General features: G+C 46.6%; 1 protein-coding gene across 1 annotated transcript in view; it reads left to right on the top strand.

The window, feature by feature from the left end:
- The window catches only part of NOX4 (NADPH oxidase 4), a 95,501-nt gene extending 70,804 nt beyond the window's left edge, over positions 1-24,697 (top strand). The window contains exons 14-18 of the mRNA XM_033146101.1: positions 14,179-14,298; positions 16,042-16,150; positions 16,943-17,011; positions 17,862-17,962; positions 24,070-24,697. Coding sequence (XP_033001992.1) covers positions 14,179-14,298; positions 16,042-16,150; positions 16,943-17,011; positions 17,862-17,962; positions 24,070-24,190 — 520 coding nt within the window. The 3' untranslated portion in view covers positions 24,191-24,697. The remainder of the gene's footprint in view (positions 1-14,178; positions 14,299-16,041; positions 16,151-16,942; positions 17,012-17,861; positions 17,963-24,069) is intronic.
- The last annotated feature ends 446 nt before the right edge of the window (positions 24,698-25,143 follow it).

Below are 25,143 nucleotides of genomic sequence, written 5' to 3'. Positions count from 1 at the left end.
CAATCTTATACTTCTTTTCACTTAAACTGCTGCTATTAGTCAGTTACATATCTCTTCACTAATTCAAAATTCCCAAAATCATAACATCAAAGTCTTAAAACTTAACATCAAAATCCTAAAGTCTTAACACGCTATCTTCAGGGTACCATAAATCCGTCCTAATTCAATTTTTATCATTTTCACCCTATTCCCCTTCTTACCATTTTTCTGCTCTCTCCCATGCCCCCCCCACCATTCATCTTTACATTCCCCTCTGTTGTCCTTGTTCAGTGTCATCTTATAGTTTATAAATCTCCTCCTTGGGAGCCTCAAGAGGCGCCAACTCTCCTCTCCCAGCAACTCCATTTCGCAATTTTGATTTTCTTCCGCTTGTGTCTTCAGAAATCTTCTCACCTTCATCTCTGGACTCCCACTCCAGAGACAGGGTCTTGTAGCTCCAGTCAAAACATCAGCCCTGTGTCTCTCACTACGCCAGGGCCGTCCATTTACCTGGGGTTGCTGAATCAATTCGTCCCATTTCTCCAGCACCTCCCCCAGCTCCCTGGAGAAGTCTGCTTCCAAGTTATCAAAATTCTCCCAAATCTGGCTGGTTTCTCTTGCTCCAAAACAAATTTCTTTGAAATTACGCCCTATCCAGACCATTTTCCGATTCACAAGCTCCAATTGCAGAAGGATTGTTCTTTGTTCCTGGGTAATACCCGGATCTAGAATCAGTTTAAAAGCGAAAGCAAGCATGGTTGGAGAAGACAAAGGGTGTCAAATGTCAGTAATTTTCCATCTTGCGTACTAGTTTTCCAGCGCCATTTTCCCTGAGACAGGGTGCCAAAAATAATTCCAAAAGCCACAGAAGAGATATTTCCAAAATCTTCAATCCCCTCACAGGGATTTAATCCATCTTCTCTGTCAAAGTGCTTCGTAACAACATTGTATCTAGTGATGCAGCTGCAGCCACTTGAAACTTAATTACCTCCTCTGCACAACAAAGGAGAGGGACGGGCTTCCTTTTAACATCCCTCCCGGTTGCCAATTATTCAAATGTAAATCCAATTAGTCCCGTACTTACAGCAGCCGGGGTTCTTCTTTTTTCTTTGAAGTTAGCAGGAAAGGCTTGGTGCTCAGGTCTGGCAGAATCGCTGCTTTGATCTCCTGGGGGGGTGCATCCGCCTCTCCAGTCCCGTGTCGGAGCTCCGCTCGCTTGATTTCCCCCCCTTACGAGGGTCAATCAAGAGCAGAGACGGCACGTCTGGGACCCACGAGGCCGCGGTCCACGGGACGCTCTTCCCGTGGCTTTAAGGGGCCCTTGGCGCAGACAAGGAGACCCCTAAAACCCCCCGGGAGCCGGAGCTCTTCAGCTCCGCTCCGCCATTATCCGGCACCAACCCGGAAGCCCTGCTCATGAGCTTTGAGGCATGCAATTTTCTGGATTTCTGAGATCCATACTAAAAAATGATGTGGCCTGAAATCAGAGAATTAAGCCCCTGAGCTAAAGCATCCTCAGCTGATAAATAGATGATAGATAGATAGATAGATAGATAGATAGATAGATAGAAAGATAGCTTCTCCTTGAGGACCTCCAGGAAGGTGGAAATCTCCCTAACCCTGATAATTGATTCCATTGTCAGATGGCTCCTACCATTGGTAAGATAAAGGGACCCCTGACCATTAAGTCCAGTTGCGGACGACTCTGGGGTTGTGGCGCTCATCTCACTTTACTGGCTGACGGAGCCAGCATACAGCTTCTGGGTCATGTGGCCAGCAGGACTAAGCCGCTTCTGGCGAACCAGAGCAGCTCATGGAAACGCCCTACCATCGGTACATTTCCTCTAATGTTCAACCAAGATCTAGCCTTCTGTAAGTTAAGCCCATTAGATCTGGGGTTGTGGAGGACTAATCTTTGTGGCTGTCCTCAAAGTTTTGGGAAAGTGTGATCATGTCCATCTGCATTCTTCTCTCTTTGCTGTGTTCAGGGAAAGAGGGAGGGCTATGATTCCAAGCTAGTAAGGAACTTTGCTTGAAAATGCTGCTCCGTTTGTAACCGAGCCAAGCTTTGCAAGCTGGACGAGTTTGCATTTCAAGCCAGGTAATTACAAACCTCTGTGACACCTTTCAACCAGAGCTTTAAGATGATGCAAATTTGTGACAGTCCACCTGCATGAGTAACATTTCACTGGTGCTAATCAGCCAGTGTTGAATTTTCCCAGTGGGTTTGCAAGTGTCAATCTGGTTTCATGCGTAGTAGGCCTAATTTGAATAAAGAAAAAGCTTGGGGATTTTTGGAATGGCATGCAACAGCAAAATAAGAAAACCTTAAGTTGCTCTTGTGCCTTTAGCAGGAAATTAATGTGTATAGAAAAGGCACAATTGAAAAGTTGGCAACGCTAAAGCAGTCTTGTGAAGGGGTCAATGTGTGTTCATCTGCAATGCAAAAAATGAAAGGGTTGAGACAGATCAAGTTTAGGTGCATAGCCAGTGATCCGGAAGCATGTTGATCCATTCATAAGACACTCTCAGTGTGTTCAAATTCGTTGAAAATAACAACATAGGCCAATATAAGTTGCGGCAGAGATCCCATATGAATGCATTCGCCTTCCAGGTATTCAGAAATTGCTCTGCTCGTTTGCCCCACCCTCAAAAACCTTTTTTTTTTTTTAAGAAGAAATGGCAGCTTATTTTTACTGGTGAATTGCAATGGAATGCCAGCCTCCCAATCTATCCCTGTGTGTGTGTGTGTGTGTGTGTGTGTTTTAAAAAAATCAGAGTTGTTGTTGTTGTGTGTGTGTGTAGCTGCCAACCTTTCCCTTTTTTGCGGGAAATTCCCTTATTATAGCATTGGGAAACAGCAGGGAGGGTTGACAGCTATGTATATAGCAGTGGGGAACAGCAGGGAGGGTTGACAGCTATGGTTATCATATAATTAGATGCAAGGAACAGTTTCCCCCGCTGTTACTGCTTGAGGTCTTGTGTCTCCTGGTTGCTAATGGTGAGAACCGCTGAACGTTTTCAACTCCTTGTTCATTTCCACAGAAGCAGTGGGTACTCTTCCCTCTCTTAAAACCACAAACTCTTTGAACCATCATCTCATGCTGCTTAGATTATTGAGCTGTAGCACTCTTTGAAATGATAATGGTCCTTCATTATAGCTCAGAAACAGGATTGGCTGAAACGGTTGCCCTTCCCAGAGAAGAATAAGGACTGGTTGCCTTCCCATTCTTTTGCTTCTTTTTGTTCTGTGTTTTCCACACAGGGAGAGCCAGCCACACTTTGGCAGCTCATTAAAAGAGAAATCTTTACATATGTTATTTTGAGCCATTGGCTGCCGATTATAATATAATTAATCTTTTGCAATAAATTGTTTGCTCATTACAGGAAATGGTCCGTTGGCATCACAGCTCATTAACGAACAAGCTGAGGACTGTATATAAACACACCCTATAGAGAGAATGTGTGTGTGTGTGAGAGAGAGAGTCTACAAACACACCCATGCTAATATTGAAGAAATTTAGGAAACCTATGAAAAACAGAGTTTGAATTAAAAATTAGGGCTGAGCTGAAAGTTGCTCTTGTTTTAATTTATTACCTGCCCTTCACCCTAAAGTCCCAGGGAAGTATTAGTATACAATACTAAAAGCAGCTTAATTTGTTGTTGTTCAGTCGTTCAGTCGTGTCCGACTCTTCGTGACGCCATGGACCAGAGCACGCCAGGCACGCCTATACTTCACTGCCTCTCGTAGTTTGGCCAAACTCATGCTAGTAGCTTCGAGAACACTGTCCAACCATCTCTTCCTCTGTCGTCCCCTTCTCCTTGTGTCCTCCATCTTTCCCAACATCAGGGTCTTTTCTAGGGAGTCTTCTCTTCTCATGAGGTGGCCAAAGTACTGGAGCCTCAACTTCAGGATCTGTCCTTCTAGTGAGCACTCAGGGCTGATTTCTTTGAGAATGGATAGGTTTGATCTTCTTGCAGTCCATGGGACTCTCAAGAGTCTCCTCCAGCACCATAATTCAAAAGCATCAATTCTTCGGCGATCGGCCTTCTTGATGGTCCAGCTCTCACTTCCGTACATTACTACTGGGAAAACCATAGCTTTAACTATACGGACCTTTGTCGGCAAGGTGATGTCTTTGCTTTTTAAGATGCTGTCTAGGTTTGTCAATGCTTTTCTCCCAAGAAGCAGGCGTCTCCTAATTTTGTGACTGCTGTCACCATCTGCAGTGATCATGGAACCCAAGAAAGTGAAATCTCTCACTGCCTCCATTTCTTCCCCTTCTATTTGCCAGGAGGTGATGGGACCAGTGGCCATGATCTTAGTTTTTTTGATGTTGAGCTTCAGACCATATTTTGCGCTCTCCTCTTTGACCCTCATTAAAAGGTTCTTTAATTCCTCCTCACTTTCTGCCATCAAGGTAGTATCATCAGCATATCTGAGGTTAATACAATCACAGAAATAATGTGGATCCTGGAAACATACAATTCAAGTGCGTCCTCAGCATTCTCCAAAATAGTGGAGGTGCCAGAAACAACTCTGTGGGGAGGGAGATCCGCACTTTAAGGGTATGTAAATGACCCGCCACCAATACTCTGTTAGGGTCACTTGTTTTGCCAAGGGCAGTGGGGGTTTTATGGATTTGATGGCATTAAGCATGCTTGTGGTGGAGATGGATAGTCAAACCACTCTGGAAACGTTTTTAAAAAAAAGTTCCCAGGTTTCTTTGGGGAGAAGCCATGACTGATTAAAGGAGTAAAGGTAAAGGGACCCCTGACTATTTGGTCCAGTCACAGACGACTCTGGGGTTGCGGTGCTCATCTCGCTTTACTGGCCGAGGGAGCCGGCGTACAGCTTCCGGGTCATGTGGCCAGCATGACTAAGCCGCTTCTGGCGAAACCAGAGCAGCGCACAGAAACGCCGTTTACCTTCCCACCGGAGCGGTACCTATTTATCTACTAACACTTGACGTGCTTTTGAAATGCTAGGTTGGCAGGAGCAGGGACCGAGCAACGGGAGCTCACCCCGTCACGGGGATTTGAACCGCCGACCTTCTGCTCGGCAAGCCCTAGGCTCTGTGGTTTAACCCACAGCGCCACCCGCATCCCTTGGGATTAAAGTGGTATGATACAGCATTAAATGTACAGTGCAGACACTTACAATGTGACATTGGTCTTCGCACCTAAGATCTATGTTTTTCCATCCTCTTCTTTCCTTCCCCCCTCTTTTCTATCTTCCTCTCTCTCTTTTTGAGCAGAGAACACAGATTGAAAACCATATCTGACATGACTCAATATCTTTTCTCATTTCGGAGATAGCTGCCATTCTGAAAAGTAACGCCAAAAAAGAGCACTTCAAATATACAGCGAGCGATCTGAAAGTGTTAACATCAGCCATTTTTTTTTTAAAGGTTTTGAAAAGGAGAGGGAGATGTTCATTTATCAAGCTGTCAGACTCTGATGCTCAGCGATTCGTATAGAGGTGCCAGTTTAGTTACGAACTACGAGAAGTCTTGCTCTATCTACTTTTGTTAAAGCTAGGTCCTGGCTATGCACAAATGTGTGCGTCTTCTGCAAGCTGTATGCACTGATCCAAGTCTAGTGCAATCTTTCCAACTAAATGAGGTCTAGCCTCATGGACTAGGCTCAGAGAATTATGTGTTCGTTGTTTAGTGTAGAGCAGAGGGTAAAGGATACAGCACCATTGACTACACCTGCAGAATTGCTCCCGTGCTTAGGCAACAAACCTATGAACAGCATCATGTGCTATGCCAGAGCCAGGACTGGTGCTAGCAGTTGACATCTTTGGGTTTTTTGCCAGAGCCCCAATGCTCTGGCAGGACCCACAGCAGATGCCTGTCCTGGGTGCCCTGGTGCTCTGAGCAGAATTCTCTCCCTCCCCCAGTGGCCGCAAGGAGCAGAGAAAAACAGAGGGTTCTTACTAATGAGTTTATTCAATCATCACAGTGCAGTCTGCCTCCCATTAACGGCGTTGCTCCAACTGAACTCCTCCTGCCTCCCTTCCTAGCAACAGCACTTCCCCATTACGATGGCCGTCAGGGGCTAATTGTCTCTGAGTCCTTTGCTCTTGCACCCTCAATGAACCCTGAGTTCTGGGAGAAGGGGGGGGTCAGAAATACTCTCCAGTGATAATGTGTCAGCTGGCTGCTCTGTTTCCGCCTCTCTTCCCCCAACACCTCCCAACTCTTCTGTTTGCCTGTCTCTGAGCTGTGACCTTCCTCAAAGCACTGCTGTAATTCAATACTGCCTTCCTCTTCTCTGGAAGCTCCTGGAGAAGGAGGGGAGGGAGAGATCTCTACCATTCCTCCTCAATCTCGTCTCCTTCAGTCCAGTCCCTGACACTGAGTCTGTTTAATTTCTCATAAGGTTTTGATGAAGCTTCTTCCTACATACTGCAAAACTGCCCCATTTTAAGCGGGACACCCCAGGTTTACAGAAGCCACCCCGGCTTCCAACCCCAAATCTGGATGTCTCATTTTGGCTACTGCCAAAAGACCAAGTGTTATTTGGTCCCACGCTGTGGCACGAGTCAGTTGGTTGACTCCAGAGCACAGGAAATGAAGCAGGGCACACTGCAGCTTTTAGAGACCAAGCTCTTTGAGATTGAAGCTTTGAAATGGTGGTTCTCTCAGACAGGGGTTGGGGAAAGATGGGAGGATGAAGTGGCAGTTGAATCATAGAGTCATAGACTTGCAGAGTCAGAAGGGACCCCAAGGGTTGTCTTGTCCAATCCCCTGCATTGGAAGAATCTCAACTAAAGCATCCATGACAGATGACCATCCAACATCTGCTTTAAAATCTCCAGGGAAGGAGAGTCTACAACCTCTCGAGGGAGTCTGTTCCACTGTTGAACAGCTCTTGCTGTCAGAAAGTTCTTCTGATGTTTAGTCGGAATCTCCTTTCTTGTAGCCCAAAGCCATTGGTTTGGGGTCCTACCCTCCAGAGTAGGAGTAAACAAGCTTGCTCCATCTTTCATGTGACAGCTCTTGAGATATTTGAAGGTGGCTATCATAGTAGTATGGAATGGAAGTAGTAATGTACGGAAGTGAGAGCTGGACCATAAAGAAGACTGATCGCCGAAGAATTGATGCTTTTGAATTATGGTGCTGGAGGAGACTCTTGAGAGTCCCATGGACTGCAAAAAGATCAAACTTATCCATCCTTAAAGAAATCAGCCCTGAGTGCTCACTGGAAGGGCGGATCCTGAAGTTGAGGCTCCAGTACTTTGGCCACCTCATGAGAAGAGAAGACTCCCTAGAAAAGACCCTGATGTTGGGAAAGATGGAGGGTACAAGGAGAAGGGGACGACAGAGTATGAGATGGTTGGACAGTGTTCTCGAAGCGACTGACATGAGTTTGGCCAAACTGTGGGAGGCAGTGGAGGGTAGGGGTGCCTGGCGTGCTCTGGTCCATGGGGTCACGAAAAGTCGGACACGACTGAACGACTGAACAACAAATCATATCAGTTTCCTCTTTACAGCCTAAATATCCACAACTCCTTCAACCTTTCCTCATAAGACTTGGTTTCCAGACTCTTGATCACCTTGGTTGCCCTCCTCTGCACACATTCCAGCTTGTCAACATCCTTCTTAAATTATGGCACCCCAAATTGGACACAGTATGCCTGGTGTGGTCTGGCCAAAGCAGAAAAGAGTGGAACTATTACTTAACTTGCTCTGGACATTATACTTTTGTTGATGCAGCCTAGAATAGCATTAGCTTTTTTTGCTGCTGCGTCATACTATTGACTCATGTCCAGATTGTGGTCTACTAAGACCTCTGTTTATTAAAACAGCTCTAGCTCAGTCCTGTCAACAATGACTGGCGGTATCTCTCCAGGCAGGGGTCTCTCTCAGCCCTCCCTGGAGAAGCCAAGGGTTGAATGTGGGACATTTTGCTTGCCCTACCACTGAGTGACAGGGGGCCTTCTAGAGGAAAAGCAGTGAAGGATGCAAGTAAGGAAAGATGCAATGTGTGTAATATGAATTTGCACAGCCCTTTGTTACCCTCCTGCTTCTCCAATTCACTCCAGAGCTCAAGCATTGATGGCATCTTCCAGCAACCTAGCTGTTCTGTCCCCAAAGCAAAAATCAGATGCGCTGCAGAATAGCTGGACAGCTAGCAGCTGGGGAATGTGGCCAGCGGCCACAGAACAGCAGTAGCAGCCAATGAAATTAGGTGCCAAAGCTATTGAAAGTGGTGTCTAACCAGCTAACTGGAGCTGCTTTGTGCTGAGACAAAAAGGCGCAGAAGCTGTCAGGATGAAAGAGTTGGGGTTTTGTTCTGTGTTATTGTTTTTGTATTTGTATTTGTATTGAGGGTGTGGGTATCAGTAGGGCGAGGTGTCAGGCTATAGACCTGTTGGCAGCAATACAGAATTGAGTGGGATTTCCTCCAATATTTTTTATTTTGGGCTGCTACTTTAAAAAAAGAAGAAAATTAAAGTATGCAGTATAGTAAGGTTACCAGATTCCCCCCCCCAATGAATCCAGGGACACTTTTCAACTTCAGTTGGAATGATAGGATTTTGGCAGGGGACTGATTTTTAAATTTGGGGACTCTCCCTGAGAAACGGGGATGTCTGGTAACCTTACAGTATACCACAAAATACAACCTTCCTTCCTTCCTTCCTTCCTTCCTTCCTTCCTTCCTTCCTTCCTTCCTTCCTCCTCCTCCTCCCCCTCCTCCCCCTCCTCCTCCTCCTCCAACTCCTCCTCCTCCTCCTCCTCCTCCTCCTCCTCCTCCTCCTTCTTCTTCTTCTTCTTCTTCTTCTTCTTCTTCTTCTTCTTCTTCTTCTTCTTCTTCTTCTCCCTCTCTCTCTCTCTCTCTTTCTCTCTCCCTCCCCCTCCTTCCTTCCTTCCTTCCTTCTCTCTTTTCTTTCTTTCTTTCTTTCTTTCTTTCTTTCTTTCTTTCTTTCTTTCTTTCTTTCTTTCTTTCTTGGTGCCATCTAAGGACATCAAATTTACAGAGTACCTTGAGCCAAAATATATGCACAAAGACCTCAGCTGAGTGATAGACCATCTGCTCTGCACACAGAAGGTCCCTAAATCAATCCCTGGCATCACTATGTAGGGCTGGAAGAAACTCTGGAGAGTCCCTGTCAGTGTGTGTAAACATTACTCACCTTGATGGACCAATGACCTGAGCTTTCTATGTCTCTGCTCCATGAAGCTGAGGGCCATTTTCTAATGTTATGGGGAAGAGTGGGGAGAGGGCTTCCATGGTCTCCTTTGCTTTTCCTCCTCTCTGATGACACTCAAACCTGTGGACATCCAATGAAGCTAAATGTTGGAAGATTCAGAACAAATCAAAGAAAGTCCTTCTTAATGTAATGTATAGTTAAACTATGCAACTCGTGCCCACAGGAGGCAACATTGGCCACCAACCTAGATAGCTTCAAAAGAAGATTAGGTAAATTTCATGGAGGACAGAGCTAGCTACTAGCCATGATGACTGTGCTCTGCCACCATAGTTGGAGGCAGCAATGCTACTGAATTTTGGTTTCTGGAAGCCACAGTAGGGGAGAGCTCTGTTGCGCTCAAGTCCTGCTTGCAGATTTCCCACAGGCATCTGGTTGGCCACTGTGTGAAAAGGGTGCTGGACCAGATGGGTTGTTGACCTGATCTGGCAAGCTCTCCTTATTTATGTTCTCAGGTGCAGGCTCTGTCATTGCTGGTGCACACTCTTGCTGTAACCTCCAGAACCTGCTGTTAAAGTAGTCCTTGCAATTTGTGGTCTCCTGCTCTGGAGGGGTAGGACTCAAACCAAGTTACAGAAAAGGAGATTCTGACGAAACATCGGGAAGAACGTTCTGACATTAAGAGATTTTTGACAGTGGGACAGGTTGTGGACTCTTCTTCCTTGGAGGCTTTTAAGCAGAGGTTGGATGGTCATCTGTCATGGATGCCTTAGCTGAGATTCCTGCATTGGACTAGATGACCCTTGTGTGGTGTAGGGGTTAAGAGTGGCAGACTTGTAATCTGGTGAACCAGGTTTGCATCTCTGCTCCTCCACATGCAGCTGCTGGGTGACCTTGGGCTAGTCACACTTCTCTGAAGTCTCTCAGCCCCACTCACCCCACAGAGTGTTTGTTGTGGGGGAGGAAGGGAAAGGAGAATGTTAGCCGCTTTGAGACTCCTTCGGGTAGTGAAAAGCGGGATATCAAATCCAATTCTTCTTCTTCTTCTTCTTCTTCTTCTTCTTCTTCTTCTTCTTCTTCTTCCCTTCCAACTCGACAGTTCTATGATTCTAAGCATGGCCTGTCGTCCATGCATTATGGCCAGCCAGGCCAACCAGGTGCTCAGTAAGCACCACCACCTTCATCTGTCCTTCTTGCCTGGAAGATCTTTCAAGCCCTTGGATAGGCCTTCATGAAATGGCTAGTGGGCTTCAAGTTGTCAGGCCTGTCTTAGCTTGGCCTCTTTTGGACAGCGCTCTGCAACCATGACCACTTAGTGGTGGCCTTTTCCTGCTCCTCTCCATCTCTGCCTTCGACTGGGTGGCTTGAACTCTACACTAATTGTCGACCTGAGTCTTTTGCTCAGTGAAGAGATAAAACAAACAACCTTCTCAGGCCCAATCTTCTGCCTCCAGGCACAGAGCGAGGCCCAGTTTGTGGAGCAATAGCAGCCGACCTGAAGCTTAGGTCACCAGCTACAATATCGCCAAGTAAAGAAGGAGAAGAAAAAGTCTGCCTGGCTTTCTGTGGAGCTGGAGGAAGGGAGCATTCTTCACCCGTGCAGTAATCATTGCAAGCTGGCCTCTGGGCTGACCTTGGCTTGTTAGAAAATGAAATGTACGGGACAAAGCTTCCTCGGGCTAATGGAGCCTTGAACTTTGGGCTCTGAATCTCAGAAGCAATGGAAGCAGCGCTGACGTTTGGCTAATGCCAAACATCTCCCAATTTATTTTGGAGGAAGGTGGTTGAATAGTGCAGAAAATACTGGCAACAGAAGCAGGGGAGGGCCCAAAGTGGCCCTTTAAACAGTCGTGGCTTCCTTCCAAAGAATTCTGGGAACTGTAGTTTGCTAAGAGTGCTGACAGCCCATGGTTGACGCCTATTCCCTGCACAAATATATAGCTTCTAGAGTTCCCTTTGAAGAGGGAGAGGAATAGAGATCTCCTCACAACTCTGGGAACCATTAAGAAACAACTGCTCCCAAGATGCTTTGGGGGAAGACATGGCTGTTTAAAGTAATTTGTTGTTGTTCAGTCGTTCAGTCGTGTCCGACTCTTTGTGACCCCATGGACCAGAGCACGCCAGGCACGCCTATCCTTCACTGCCTCTCGCAGTTTGGCCAAACTCATGTTAGTAGCTTCGAGAACACTGTCCAACCATCTCATCCTCTGTTGTCCCCTTCTCCTTGTGCCCTCCATCTTTCCCAACATCAGGGTCTTTTCTAGGGAGTCTTCTCTTCTCATGAGGTGGCCAAAGTACCGGAGCCTCAACTTCAGGATCTGTCCCTCCAGTGAGCACTCAGAGCGAATCATTGTGTGTGTGTGTGTGTGTGTGTGTGTGTGTGCAAAAATCACAATGAGGGAAAACCATGAAGCCAGTCAATGCCTCTACATAGCTCTATTCTTATTTTAGACATTGTGATATATTGGTATATCATGAAGTATAGCTGGTGATACATCACACAATGTTGAAAACCAGCCCTTTTCACCACAGGCTCTTCAACCCTGCTATAAATACAGTGGTGTTACACATTTATTTATCTCTACAAGAAACAAACAAAAAGAGAGAAATCGCTAAAGAGCTTTTTTTCTTTTCTTTTTAATCCCGATGACTTATTTCTGAAGGAAACAAATCCTTATTTTCCTCTTGCAAATAATAATAATAATAATAATAATAAAAATAATAATAACTTTATTATTTGTACCCCGCTCATCTGGCTGGGTCTCCCCAGCCACTCTGGGCGGCATCCATCAAATATTAAAATATATTTAAAATATCGCAGATTAAAAACTTCCCTAAACAGGGCTGCCTTCAGGTATTTTCTGAATGTCAGGTAGTTGTTTATCTCCTTGACCTCTGATGGGAGGGCGTTCCACAGGGCGAGCGCCACTACCGAGAAGGCCCTCTGCCTGGTTCCCTGTAGCTTTGCTTCTCGCAGTGAGGGAACCGCCAGAAAGCCCTCGGCGCTGGATCTCAGTGTCCGGGCTGGATGATGGGGATGGAGACGCTCCTTCAGGGCTACAGGGCTGAGGCCGTTTAGGGCTTTAAAGGTCAGCACCAACACTTTGAATTGTGCTCGGAAACGTACTGGGAGCCAATGTAGATCTCTCAGGACCGGTGTTATGTGGTCCCGGCGGCCACTCCCAGTCACCAGTCTAGCTGCTGCGTTCTGGATTAATTGCAGTTTCCGGGTCACCTTCAAAGGTAGCCCCACATAGAGCGCATTGCAGTAGTCCAAGTGGGAGATAACTAGAGCATGCACCACTCTGGCAAGACAGTCTGTGGGCAGGTAGTGTCTCAGCCTGCGTACCAGATGGAGCTGGTAGAAGCTGCCCTGGACACAGAATTAACCTGCGCCTCCATGGACAGCTGTGAGTCCAAAATGACTCCCAGGCTGCGCACCTTCAGGGACACAGTTACCCCATTCAGGACCATTGAGTCCCCCACACCCACCCGCCCCCTGTCCCCCCAAAACAGTACTTCTGTCTTGTCAGGATTCAACCTCAATCTGTTAGCCGCCATCCATTCTCCGACCGCCTCCAGGCACTCACACAGGACCTTCACCGCCTTCACTGGTTCTGATTTGAAAGAGGGCAGAGCAAGCAGAACATCTTGCAAACAGACCCGATTCTTTCCAAAATAAATAAAAGGAGATTATAAACTCCTTGGGCGAAAAGGGTGCGTTTTTCACCCCGGATGAGGAATTTGTTGCCTTTGCCTCTGAGACTGCCTCCTCCCTGGAGAAAAGAAATAAACATCTTTCTTGGAAGAAAAAAAGCCGTAAAATATAATTCATCCATGCATATGAAAATAAAGCCTGAAGCAAATTGATTCAAGTGGGTTTTATACAGGCCTCTTCACTGTAAGTTAGACATCGTGCTGATAAATACCTTAAAGCCACTGAGATTTATAAAAGAAGGAAAACCTACCAATGAGTAGAAAGTATTGCGGGCTCTCCTTTGCCTTGAAAGAAGACGTTCAAAGGAAACAATTTGCACACTCCATTAGTTTGTAGTAAAGCTGGAGCCAGCAGAAGTCAAAGTACAGTAGGAATAACGTGACAATCATCCACATTGGTGGAAGTGATGCAGGAAGCCTACGGAACCTACTGGGTGTCAAAAAATAGCTACCCACAGCCTACCTTCATAGCAGACCTTTCCCATCCTAAAAGCATCATCCTTCACAATGTTGGAGATGGAGCAGAGATTCCCATACACCCTCCACGTTATGTACCACTCTGGTGAGACAGTGGCCAGGCAAGTAGGGTTCCCAAAGCATGTGACAGAACAGAAGAGGCTCTGGTCTCACTGAGGCCGCATTCATTCATGCTGTGCATTTAAAGAAATATCATGCCACATTATAAACAGTCATGGCTCTCTCTCTCTCTCTCTCTCTCTCTCTCTCTCCCCCCCCCCCCAATTCTGGGAGGTCTGGTTTCTTAAGGGTGTTGAGAGCAATGAGGAGCTTCCTATTCCCCTCCCAGAACTACAATTCCCAGAGTTCCCCGGGGAGAGGGATTGATTGTCAAACTGCTCTGGACACAAGGTGTTAGAAAAGATTTCTTTTAAACCACACCATAATTGGAATGTGCCCCTTGTCGTTACTGTTTATTGTGTTCATTCATTGCTTTCTCTCTCCCCACCCCCCCAAAAAAGTCTCAAAGATGTAAAATATCAACCTGCTCTCCATCCTTTTATAAAACCAGGTACACAGAATAAACATAGAAATCTCTAAAGGAGCTCATCCAACCAAAGCAGGAATTAAATAGGGAAATCCTAGCCTGCCACACAAAAGAGGACCTCCAAATATGGATCACCAGTCATAGTGAAATGCGTTCTAAAACCCTCAAACCTGGGCAAACACAAATGCCTTCACCTGGCGCCTAAAAACTGACAGTATTGGTGCCAGGCATGTTTCCCTAAGTCATAAGATGATATCTTTTGAACAGGATGGTGATGGTGTTAATTTTCAAAACCGCGTTTCCCTCATTCTTCTGCAGGCTGTATGTGGACGGTCCCTTCGGAAGCCCTTTTGAAGAGTCTTTCCATTACGAGGTTAGCCTCTGTGTGGCTGGAGGCATCGGAGTGACCCCGTTTGCATCGATCCTCAACACCCTGCTGTATGTAAGCCTCGTCACGCTAAAGCCTTCCTCTCTGCTAGAGTTACTAGAAATTTTTTCCCCAGGTATGCCCCCTAGCAACGGGGTTGTCCCCAGAATTTCAACTCAAACTATGAGTTAGGGTTTTTTTAAAAATAAAACAAAACGGGGCTTTTCAGGAGGGGCAGTGCAGAAGGCGACGGGTGCAAAGGAGCCACAGGTGAGAGCTGAGTGCAGGGTGGGGACCAAAGGTGAACAAACAGCCACAGAAGGAGTAGTAGTAGTAGTAGTAATTAAACCCCGCCCATCTGGCTGGGTTTCTCCAGCCACTCTGGGCAGCTCCCAACAGAATATTAAAAATGCGATAAAACAACAAACATTAAAAACTTCCTTAAACAGGGTTGCCTTCAGATGTCTTCTAAAATTCAGATACAGTGGTACCTCGCTAGACGAATGCCTCGCTAGACGAAAAACTCGCTAGACGAAAGGCATTCGCTAGCGAAAGGCTGACTCGCAAGACGAATTTTCCTATGGGCTTGCCTCGCAAGACGAAAAATTTTCGCGATTTTTTTTTTCTTTTTTTTCGTCAAACCGCTCTTCCCTCGTTGGTGCTTCGCAAGACGAAATTTTCGCTATACGGCAGCACTCGCAGAACGAATTAATTTCGTCTTGCGAGGTACCACTGTAGTTGTTTATTTCCTTGACATCTGACAGGAGGGCGTTCCACAGGGCAGGCACCACTACCGAGAAGGCCCTCTGCCTGGTCTCCTGTAACCTCAGTTCTCGCAGCACGACATTTCGCTCAGCAGAGGTACTCCCTCTGCCCTAAGTCGAATCAAAGCCTGTAAACTCTCCCCTCCTGCGGTTTCCGGCATGTGGTATTCAGAAGCATTGCTGCCACCAACTGTGAAGGGCAGAGGACAGCCATCCTGGCTAGTAGCCATCAATAGTCCTCTCCCTCCATCAAGTTGTCCTCTTTTAAATCCACCCAAGTTGATGGCCAATTGGGACCTCCTGAGTGTGTGGGGGGATAGAGGGAAGGGAAGAGAGAAGGAGAACATGGGATTGTCATGCACAACTGCTGTTGCATCTGCTTTGGTTCTGCCACTCTCAAGACCCCAACTGCCTTGCAGTTTCCGGTCTGCCCTTCCTTGCCAGTGAACCTCACCATCAGTGGCTGCTTCCCATAACATTGCAATAGATAGCCTCTGTCTCCTGCATGCACAGGTGAGTCCTACAAGCCCACACCGTAGGAATGGAAGTCCCATTCAAGATGTAGAGTGGTCCATATTAGTTCTGAGCATCCTCTGGTTGAACTGCAGCAACTCAAACTGTGTGCCATAAACGTTGTTGTTGTTGTTGTTCACTCGTGTCCAACTCTTCATGACCCCATGGACCAGATCACGCCAGGCATGCCTATCTTTCACCGCCTCCCGCAGTTTGGCCTAACTCATGCTAGTCGCTTCGAGAACACTGTCCAACCATCTCATCCTCTGTCGTCCCCTTCTCCTTGTGCCCTCCATCTTTCCCAACATCAGGGTCTTTTCCAGGGAGTTTTCTCTTCTCATGAGGTGGCCAAAGTACTGGAGCCTCAACTTCAGGATCTGTCCTTCCAGTGAGCACTCAGGGCTGATTTCTTTAAGGATGGATAAGTTTGATCTTTTTGCAGTCCGTGCCATAAACATGATGCCTCTCAAAGCTGGTGCACCTTTCTGAAATGGCAATTTCTTCCTTCCTTCCTGAAACGTGGCCTTTTCATAAAAGTGACGGCTGGGAACGCTACAAGCTTAGAAGGCTCTACTTCATATGGGTGTGCAGGGACATCGCGTCGTTCCGCTGGTTTGCTGATCTGCTCTGCAAGCTGCATAACAAGGTAAGAGGAATAAAAATATTTCCCTGGGCTTGGTTTTGAAGGGAACCTCAGTCCTGTCTTTGAAAGCACGCTTGTTCTTGGGATAGCCTGTTGAGTGTTGGGTACTGAATTTAGGTGAGACTTGGCAATTAAGCATGTATTTTAAAAAGCTATGCAGACACTGGTGGTTGGCCGTGTGTGTGTGTGTGTGTGTGTGTGTACACAGCAACATGCATAACATGCTTAGTTCCTGTGTACACATACACACACGCACACATGCACACACATGCACAAAATATGGTAGTACCTTGGTTTTTGAACATAATCCATTCTGGAAGACTGTTCAACTTCCGAAATGTTCAAAAACTGAGGCACAAAGGGCTGGCTGCAAATGCAATGGAGAAAAGGGGGGGGGACTCTGTGTAAGCCGTTCAACTTCTGAGGCGCATTCAAAAATGGAAGCATTTACCTCCTGGTTTTCGGTGTTCGGTTTTCAAAATGTTTGGCTTCTGAGACGTTCGAAAACCAAGGTACCACTGTACTGTCATTATCCTTATCATCATATTCATCATTATCATTTATGAGATTTCAACGAATCTTTGAATTTGAACTTAAACTAATGTCCAAGGGTGTTTTGGCCCAGCTTAGCTGAATACCACCCAACATGTGGCACAGAGACATGATGGGTTAAATATTTGTCTCTGTCAGGGATTTGGCAAGAGAATCTTTGTTTCTGCTTAAGAGGAAATGTGCAGATTCACTTAATGTCTCCCCTCCGCACAAACGCTTTACTCCTTTTTCTTACTGTTTCAGCTCTGGCAAGAAAACCGACCAGACTTTGTAAACATTCAACTGTACCTCAGTCGAACAGATGGGATGCAGGTATGCCCAGCTGCAGAGGGGCCTTGGGGAGACAACTGGAAACTAAGCTGGTCATAAAAGAGACTCTTTGCCACAGGGCTAGAGCACTGTGGATAATCCGTTGCTACTGGGGAGACGAGAGTTCCCAACCCAACCCATCACTGACACCACATTTCGCTCTGCCCAAAAATGAATTGTCTGCTAATGGAAATCCTCCAACTGTTCCTCATAAGGCTTGGTTTCCAGACAGTTGATCATCTTGGTCGCCCTCCTCTGCACACCTTGCAGCTTGTCAATATCTTCCTTAAATTGTGGTGCCAAGAACTGGACACAGTATTCCAGGTGTGGTGTGACCAAAGCAGAATAGAGTGGTACTTTTAATTCCCTTGATCTGACCTCTGTTGATGCAGTCTAGAATAGCATTAGCTTTGTTTGCTGCTGCATCACACTGTTGACTCCTGTTAAGCCTGTGGCCTACTAAGTAAGACCCCCTAGATCTTTTTCACGTGCACTTCTGGCAAGCCAGATGTCCCCCATCTTATAATTGTGCAACTGGCACTTCCTGCCTGACTGTCGAACCTTACATTTGTCCCTACTGAAATTCATAAAAGTGTTAGACTCTTAATCCATTATGGGGCCAGAGGGTGGGTCGAAGGGCAGGTTTCTGTAGTAGGCCCTGCCAGGGCACAGGGGTTCTGGTACCCTGCAGACTTCCCATAGCAATCCTTTTGCATGCACAGATGCACACTTGCAAATCCGGCCGTGCCAATGCAGGCGCTTGAAATGCATCGAGGTGCCTACCAAAGTGGCCGGTGATTGATTTGCAGCCGTCATGCGAGTCGCACCAAAGGGGATGTCTTGTTTCTTGCAGAAAATAATTGGCGAGAAATACCAAGTGCTGAACCGCCGGCTTTTGATTGGTCGGCCTCGCTGGAAACTCCTGTTTAATGAAATCGCCAAGTGCAACCGACAGTAAGTGAGATTCCTAACCCGGCTCATGCGGCATCTCGGAGAAAGGGAATCGGGCAAGTTTAATAAACTGTATTTGTATGGAAATGACTTAATGCGCCCGAGCGCCTGATGGTTTGGCGTTATCAAATATGCCGCATCTGAGAAATGGGGCCTTAACAAAAGAACTGTCAGTTTCCACAATCGGAACAGTTCGTCTTCTGGAGAACTGCTGGGGGGCGGTGAGAGCTTTATCCATTTTCATAACATGCATAGGGATTTTGTGTCTCGGTCCATTCTTCCATATTGAAATGCCTTGTCCGGCAATTATAGGTTGGTTCTGTGCTGCCAGGTGGTTTGTCCCAAATCGTTTTAGGGTGCATTGCACTGGGAATTTCCCTTGCATAAGGCTCCCATTGATTTCAGTAGGGCTTGCACCGGAGGACTGCTAAGCATATTTTCCCTGGCATACAGTGCTGTTGTCTATTTTAACAGCTCAGGACTGTACTACCTCAAGGACTGCCTCTCCCCGTATAAAAAGTAAAAGGTAAAGGACCCCTGGACAGTTAAGTCCAGTCAAAGGCGACTATGGGGTTGCGGTGCTTATCTCACTTTCGGGCACTTTCTCTACAGTCCATCTCTGCTCTCTAGGAATCAACAGCTTTAACACTTTCCTTTCCAAATAACACAATCCCTATATCCATTCCTTTCCCTCTCCTCCTTCCAAGTTGGGCAGGTGGGCAGTAAGAATTGAGATTGTAGCAAGGGACAGGTGCCTTGCACCCCACACCATGGTCTCAATGGAAATCACCCACCTTCAACATTTAGGGCTGTAGAAAGAGGGGCTACCTACCTGTATGCAACAGAGTAGCATCCTGTGGACTAGAGCTCCCACCTGACCTCACCAATGGCCATGCTGGCTGGGGCTGATGGGACTTTTTTTAGTCCATAAAATGTCTGGAGGGCACCATGCTGGCTGCCTCTGATGTTATGTGGGTAAGTGTGCATGCACACAAAAGCTCATACCAAGAACAAACTTAGTTGGTCTCTAAGGTGCTACTGGAAAGAATTTTTTATTTTATTTTGTTCTGATGTTATTGGCACTCTAGAAGTCTGGAAGCAGAGTTGGTCTCCCACCTAGACCAACTTAGAGCAGCAATGACAGAGGGCTGCTAAATTTTCCGTTCCTAGAAGCACACATAGACCCTGCATGGGAATATAAGAGCCCTGGGGGACCAGACCGAAGGCAAAACTCAGACAGCGCCTTGTTTCAAACAATGGCAAAAAAGATGGTTCTGGGAAGCCCACTGTTAATGCCTTTCTCTGCTGATGACTCCCAGTAACTAGGGCTCAGTTGCATCCTTCTTCTGAACCTGGAGTCTCTCTATAAATACCACGACTAAAAGCCACTCGACCCCTTCCCATCTCAGTGGATTTGCCCAATCCCCTTTAAAAGCCACCTAAGCTATTGGCCACCATCCCATCTTGTGGCAAGGAGTTCCACAGGTCCATTATGTGGTGTTTTAAGAGGTAATTTGTTTTGCCTTCCCTGAACCCACTAGCAATCAGTTTCAACAGATGATTTTATCTCCTCCGTGATGTACACCTCTTGTTGTCTCTTTCGCCGGCACAAAAATGTAAGGACCGCAGTTCAGGCACCTCTAAGAACCTAACTAGCTCATTGTACAACAGATCCATGTCCACAGCTCCCATAGGGATAAATTCTTGCCACATTGTATCACAAGGAACGAAGAATCTTGCAATTTCATCAGAGCCAGCAAATGGAATGCGGTACGAACTTCCACAGCGTATTCCTTCGGATGCCTTCATGATTTTAGCAGGGCTTCGCATCTTCGTTCTTCACTTGAACAATGCTGAGCAAAAGTGTGCCATCTACTGGCGACAAGCTAGCATGCACCTTTAACATTCAAGTTACCTCTGCAAACTGTGGGGTTCCCACAAGCCTGCAAAGACCTCTCTCTTGTGTGTCAGTAGCAACATTTGGGTTACCTAAGGAATAGCCCTTGGAGAATGAGTTGGCTTATTAGTATATTGGATGCATTGCATGCAGATGGTCCCAGGTACAGTTTTGCTTTTCAGGATAATAGGAGCATGGGCTGCTAGACAGGAAAGACCTTGGCTGACCATAGGGATGGAAGGGTCTGTTAATCGCAATTGTTTCAGTTCCTCGTTATTTCACTCAATTCAGTAATCTGCATTTCCTGCAGCAATTTGTGAGTTTTTTTTTACAAAAAATCCTCACGAGCATTCATCTCTTTTTAGCACAGATTTTGCCTAACAAACACATGTTCGTACACAGTTTTGGCTAAAGTACACATATCTGCAAGCAAGATAATGCATATTTTTTAATGTTATTTTACTACTACAGTATCTTCGTTTTTATGCACACTTTCTCCTGACGCAGGTATTTTTTTGTGAACGTTGTCTGGCTGGAGAACTTGCTTGTGAAATTTGGGCAAGAGTGAATTTCAAAGGATAGCTGTGCTTTGGTTCACGTGTTCTTTCGGAAAGCACAAAACTGATAGATTCTCCTTCAAATGTGGGCTGAATCAGCTTCCTCCCCCATCCCTGGCTGCTAATCAGAGGAGACAATTTTGGATTAGATGAACCAAGAGTCTGGTTTAGTACATAGCCCCTAAGTTCATAAACTTGAACTTCATGGGCATGATGCTGTCATAGGGCAGCTATCATGACAGGAAAAATCTCAAAGCAACAAGGCAGGCTTAAGCAGTATGTGGACCGAGAACTCCCAGAAGTGCAAGCTGGATTTCGAAGGGGCAGAGGAACCAGAGACCAAATTGCAAACATGCGCTGGATTATGGAGAAAGCTAGAGAGTTCCAGAAAAACATCTACTTCTGCTTCATTGACTACGCAAAAGCATTTGACTGTGTCGACCACAGCAAACTATGGCAAGTTCTTAAAGAAATGGGAGTGCCGGATCACCTCATTTGTCTCCTGAGAAATCTCTATGTGGGACAAGAAGCTACAGTTAGAACTGGATATGGAACAACTGATTGGTTCAAAATTGGGAAAGGAGTACGACAAGGCTGTATATTGTCTCCCTGCTTATTTAACTTATATGCAGAATTCATCATGCGAAAGGCTGGACTGGATGAATCCCAAACCGGAATTAAGATTGACGGAAAAAATATCAACAACCTCAGATATGCTGATGATACTACCTTGATGGCAGAAAGTGAGGAGGAATTAAAGAACCTTTTAATGAGGGTGAAAGAGGAGAGCGCAAAATATGGTCTGAAGCTCAACATCAAAAAAACTAAGATCATGGCCACTGGTCCCATCACCTCCTGGCAAATAGAAGGGGAAGAAATGGAGGCAGTGAGAGATTTCACTTTCTTGGGTTCCATGATCACTGCAGATGGTGACAGCAGTCACGAAATTAGAAGACGCCTGCTTCTTGGGAGAAAAGCAATGACAAACCTAGACAGCATCTTAAAAAGCAAAGACATCACCTTGCCGACAAAGGTCCGTATAGTTAATGCTATGGTTTTCCCAGTAGTAATGTACGGAAGTGAGAGCTGGACCATAAAGAAGGCTGATCGCCGAAGAATTGATGCTTTTGAATTATGGTGCTGGAGGAGACTCTTGAGAGTCCCATGGACTGCAAGAAGATCAAACCTATCCATTCTCAAGGAAATCAGCCCTGAGTGCTCACTAGAAGGACAGATCCTGAAGCTGAGGCTCCAATACTTTGGCCACCTCATGAGAAGAAAAGACTCCCTAGAAAAGACCCTGATGTTGGGAAAGATGGAGGGCACAAGGAGAAGGGGACGACAGAGGATGAGATGGTTGGACAGTGTTCTCGAAGCTACTAACATGAGTTTGGCCAAACTGCGAGAGGCAGTGAAGGATAGGCGTGCCTGGTGTGCTCTGGTCCATGGGGTCACGAAGAGTCGGACACGACTGAACGACTGAATAACAACAACAACAAAGGAGAACTCAGAACTTTGGCAAAGAACAAGAGCTATAAGGTGCCCAAACATTTAAAAACAAAACAAAAACCAACCACCTTTATTGAAGCATTCGGCAAAATATAGCAACAGAAAGAAAGTGTGATTCAAAAGCTCACTAATCAGTTTGCATCTTTGGGTAGAATTAATTTGCAAAATAGAATGTTGGTGAGCATTTTTTTTTAAGTCTTCTTTGAAAAATTACATTAATGCCTGGGAAGTGATTAGAACATCTGGCATCATAAATATCTGAGCCGTCACATATGAAGTGGCCCTGGCAGCATTGAAAGAATGGTTAATTGTGACTTTCTCACAGGAGATTATGGGTGGGAGACCCTTGGTGGGCCCTGTCAATCCAGGATCAGCTTCTTCGGGCACCAGACCAATTAAACTAATTACAGCCTCCCCTCGGGATGCTGGAAGCCTCGTGCCTTACGAAGATGGACAGATGCCAGCAAATTTGTGCATCCTGCCATCGGCCCCATAGAGGTCTGTCTGGACAGGTTTGGTGAAGTGTGAAAGCCACCTGCTCTTGTCTTAAAAACAAACCGTCTGAGCTGAGATAAGAGATTTGGGGGCTGCGGTGGGATGACTCGGTGAAAACGTTGATTCAGTACGCAGTACCTGTGAGAAAGGTGGATTTAATGCTAGAGATTGTTGGGAAAGAAGAAAATAAAGCTGTCCGTATCACTTGGAATAGTGGGCACGGTCCTGATCACTGCACCTCAAAAGAGATATGATAGGGAAGGGAAATGTGCAGAAAAGGGAATCAGGTTTTTTAAAAAAATAAAATGCAGTCGTACCTTGGATCTCAAACACCTTGGCTCCCGAACAAACCGGCCCCCGAACAATCGAAACCTGGAAGTGAGTGTTCCGGTTTTCGAACATTCTTTTAGAGGCCAAACGTCTGACGGGGCTTCCTCAGCTTCCGATTGGCTGTGGGAGCTTCCTGCAGCCAATCAGAAGCTTTGGTTTCCGAACATTTTGGAAGTCGGACGGACATCCGGAACGGATTCCATCGGGTGAAGCGGGGAGCTATCCCACTTTGCTGGGGCACTGGCAAAGCTGCATCCTCTCGGGAGCCACGGCTCCTGTCCGTCCATCCCCTCCCTCCCCAGCTCACTGTAAAGTGGCAAAGCAGGAGCTGCTTACGGTGAGCTGGGGAGGGAGGGAGGCACCCAACTCGCCATAAGTGGCTCCTGCTGGTGGTGGAGGGATCCCACCGCTGTCCATACGGCACTCCAGCAGCCCCTGCGGCAAACCACTATGTACAGCACATGTGCGACAGCGCAACGTGCAGCACATGCATGCAACACTGCACATGCGTTGTGCATAGTGGTTTGCTGCTGGCGCCGCTCAAATGCCGTACGGACCTAGGCGGGATCCTCTACTCGCAGCTGCAGCCTTGAATGGAGGACCTTCCACATGCGGCTGCGGTAGTGTGATGGCTGCTTGCGACACCATGCCCGGGGCAGGGCGGCAGGGCAAGCACCCTGCGGGGTGCCTTCTTGTCACCCTCTCAGACATGGAACCCGGGGCGCACCGCCCCCCCCCCCCCGTACCCACCTTGCAACGCCACTGCTATCATGGCTGGGGAAAATAGGAGCAATCTCTAGCTCTTGCAAAGATTCTTTTCACTCTTACTGGGCTTCCTTTGGAAACAGAAAGCTGTACACAGCTGCATAGAAGAATAACGGAAGAATGCAACAAACTTGTTCCATCAGTCCAAGGATACACTTGCGCAAAGAAATTCCCCCCTCCTATCCCACCATGTGCCCCGTGCCTTCTTAAAACTCTGCTCTTGAGGGCTGGTGGAGGGAACCTAAAACAGCTTTAGGGGGCACACAGGAGGAGGAAGTGGGCAAGTTCCATTTTAATCATAATCATCATAATAATTTGTGCAAGTGGAAAGCCTGAGTCTGGTGGAATGAGTTACATAGCACTACATTGGATACAAGCCAATGAAATTTATTTTGTCAAGATAAGGATCTGGTCCTCTCTGGGCCAAAATGGTTCCTGACCTCTGTTTTAAGGTCTTCAAGCTGGGGGAGGAGAGGGAATCTGGGCTCTGCTTCAGGCATACAAATGTATTGAGCTGTCATGGATGAGTTGGGTGACCCTGTTTTTGATCTCCACAGGAAGACGGTTGGCGTTTTCTGTTGTGGACCCAATGGAATTTCGAAAGCCCTCCACAAACTGAGCAACAGCAGCAACCCCTATGGGACGAGGTTTGAATACAACAAAGAGTCCTTCAGCTGAAAGCCCCCGGGGCTTAATAGGAACTGTTTGGAAGGCCTGAGTGCAATTGAAAAGACTTCGAAAATGAGCAGCGGCGACGTTGCATACCAAAGAGTAGCCAAAGTCTTTCGTCTGTGCATTTGTATGTGTGTGTGTGTGTAATTTATAACTATTTAAAACTCTAGAAAGGCAAAGAAACAAAACGAAATACGCTCTAGCACGGAAGCCAAAATACCGTAGGAGTTGGCCGTTCATCTTTACAGAGGGCTTGAATTAGCTGAAGACAATTAGAGACGCATAGGGTGGCTTATATGGCTGGCTTTAAGGTCAATCTGTGCATTATTTGGAGTTTCTCCACCTCAGGGCAGCAGGCCCTGGAAAGGGGCACTAGATTGATCAGGCTGAGGGGTGGGGGGGGGAATGTATTGGAAGCGAAATGCTGCTCTGCGCTGGCAAATAAATAAAGCAATTTTGAAACGGAAAGGCTTTGAGCAAAATTGTTACAGGATTAATAGCAGAGGGGAAAGGTTCTGCAATGTCCTAGGGGGGAATCCCCCTCCTGCATATAGTTTTTAGGGAGCAGATCACACCTGCTATATATGCAGACACTTGCGCTCCACGAGACTGAAGACCTCTTTACACATTATGCTTTGCCACATCTACTGCGGTTTGAATGTTCAGCTGTATCACAACAGATCCGCTGATAAGGATCAATATTAAGGGTTGAAACTGCCAAGGCGGGCACCTTGAGGGGGAGGAAGACCCTGGCAAATTGATTTCCAGTGGGTTCCTATGCGAGGGTTTTCATACATAATGCAAATTAAATCACAGTCGCAAAAATTGCAACCTAACGGTTAACACAGGAGCATGGTCCCCTCACCCAAGTTCTGTCTCTTAAATTGGCCCTGGCAGGGTCTTCCCCAAGGCCTCGTTTCCATTGTGCTGTTCTAGGAAAAGTACCTGGAAGCCCTTAT

This window comes from Lacerta agilis, chromosome 4, assembly GCF_009819535.1.
Source record: "Lacerta agilis isolate rLacAgi1 chromosome 4, rLacAgi1.pri, whole genome shotgun sequence".
Lineage (NCBI taxonomy): Eukaryota > Metazoa > Chordata > Lepidosauria > Squamata > Lacertidae > Lacerta > Lacerta agilis.
Note: the sequence above shows the minus strand (reverse complement) of the source record. Positions and strands in the feature narration are given on the sequence as shown.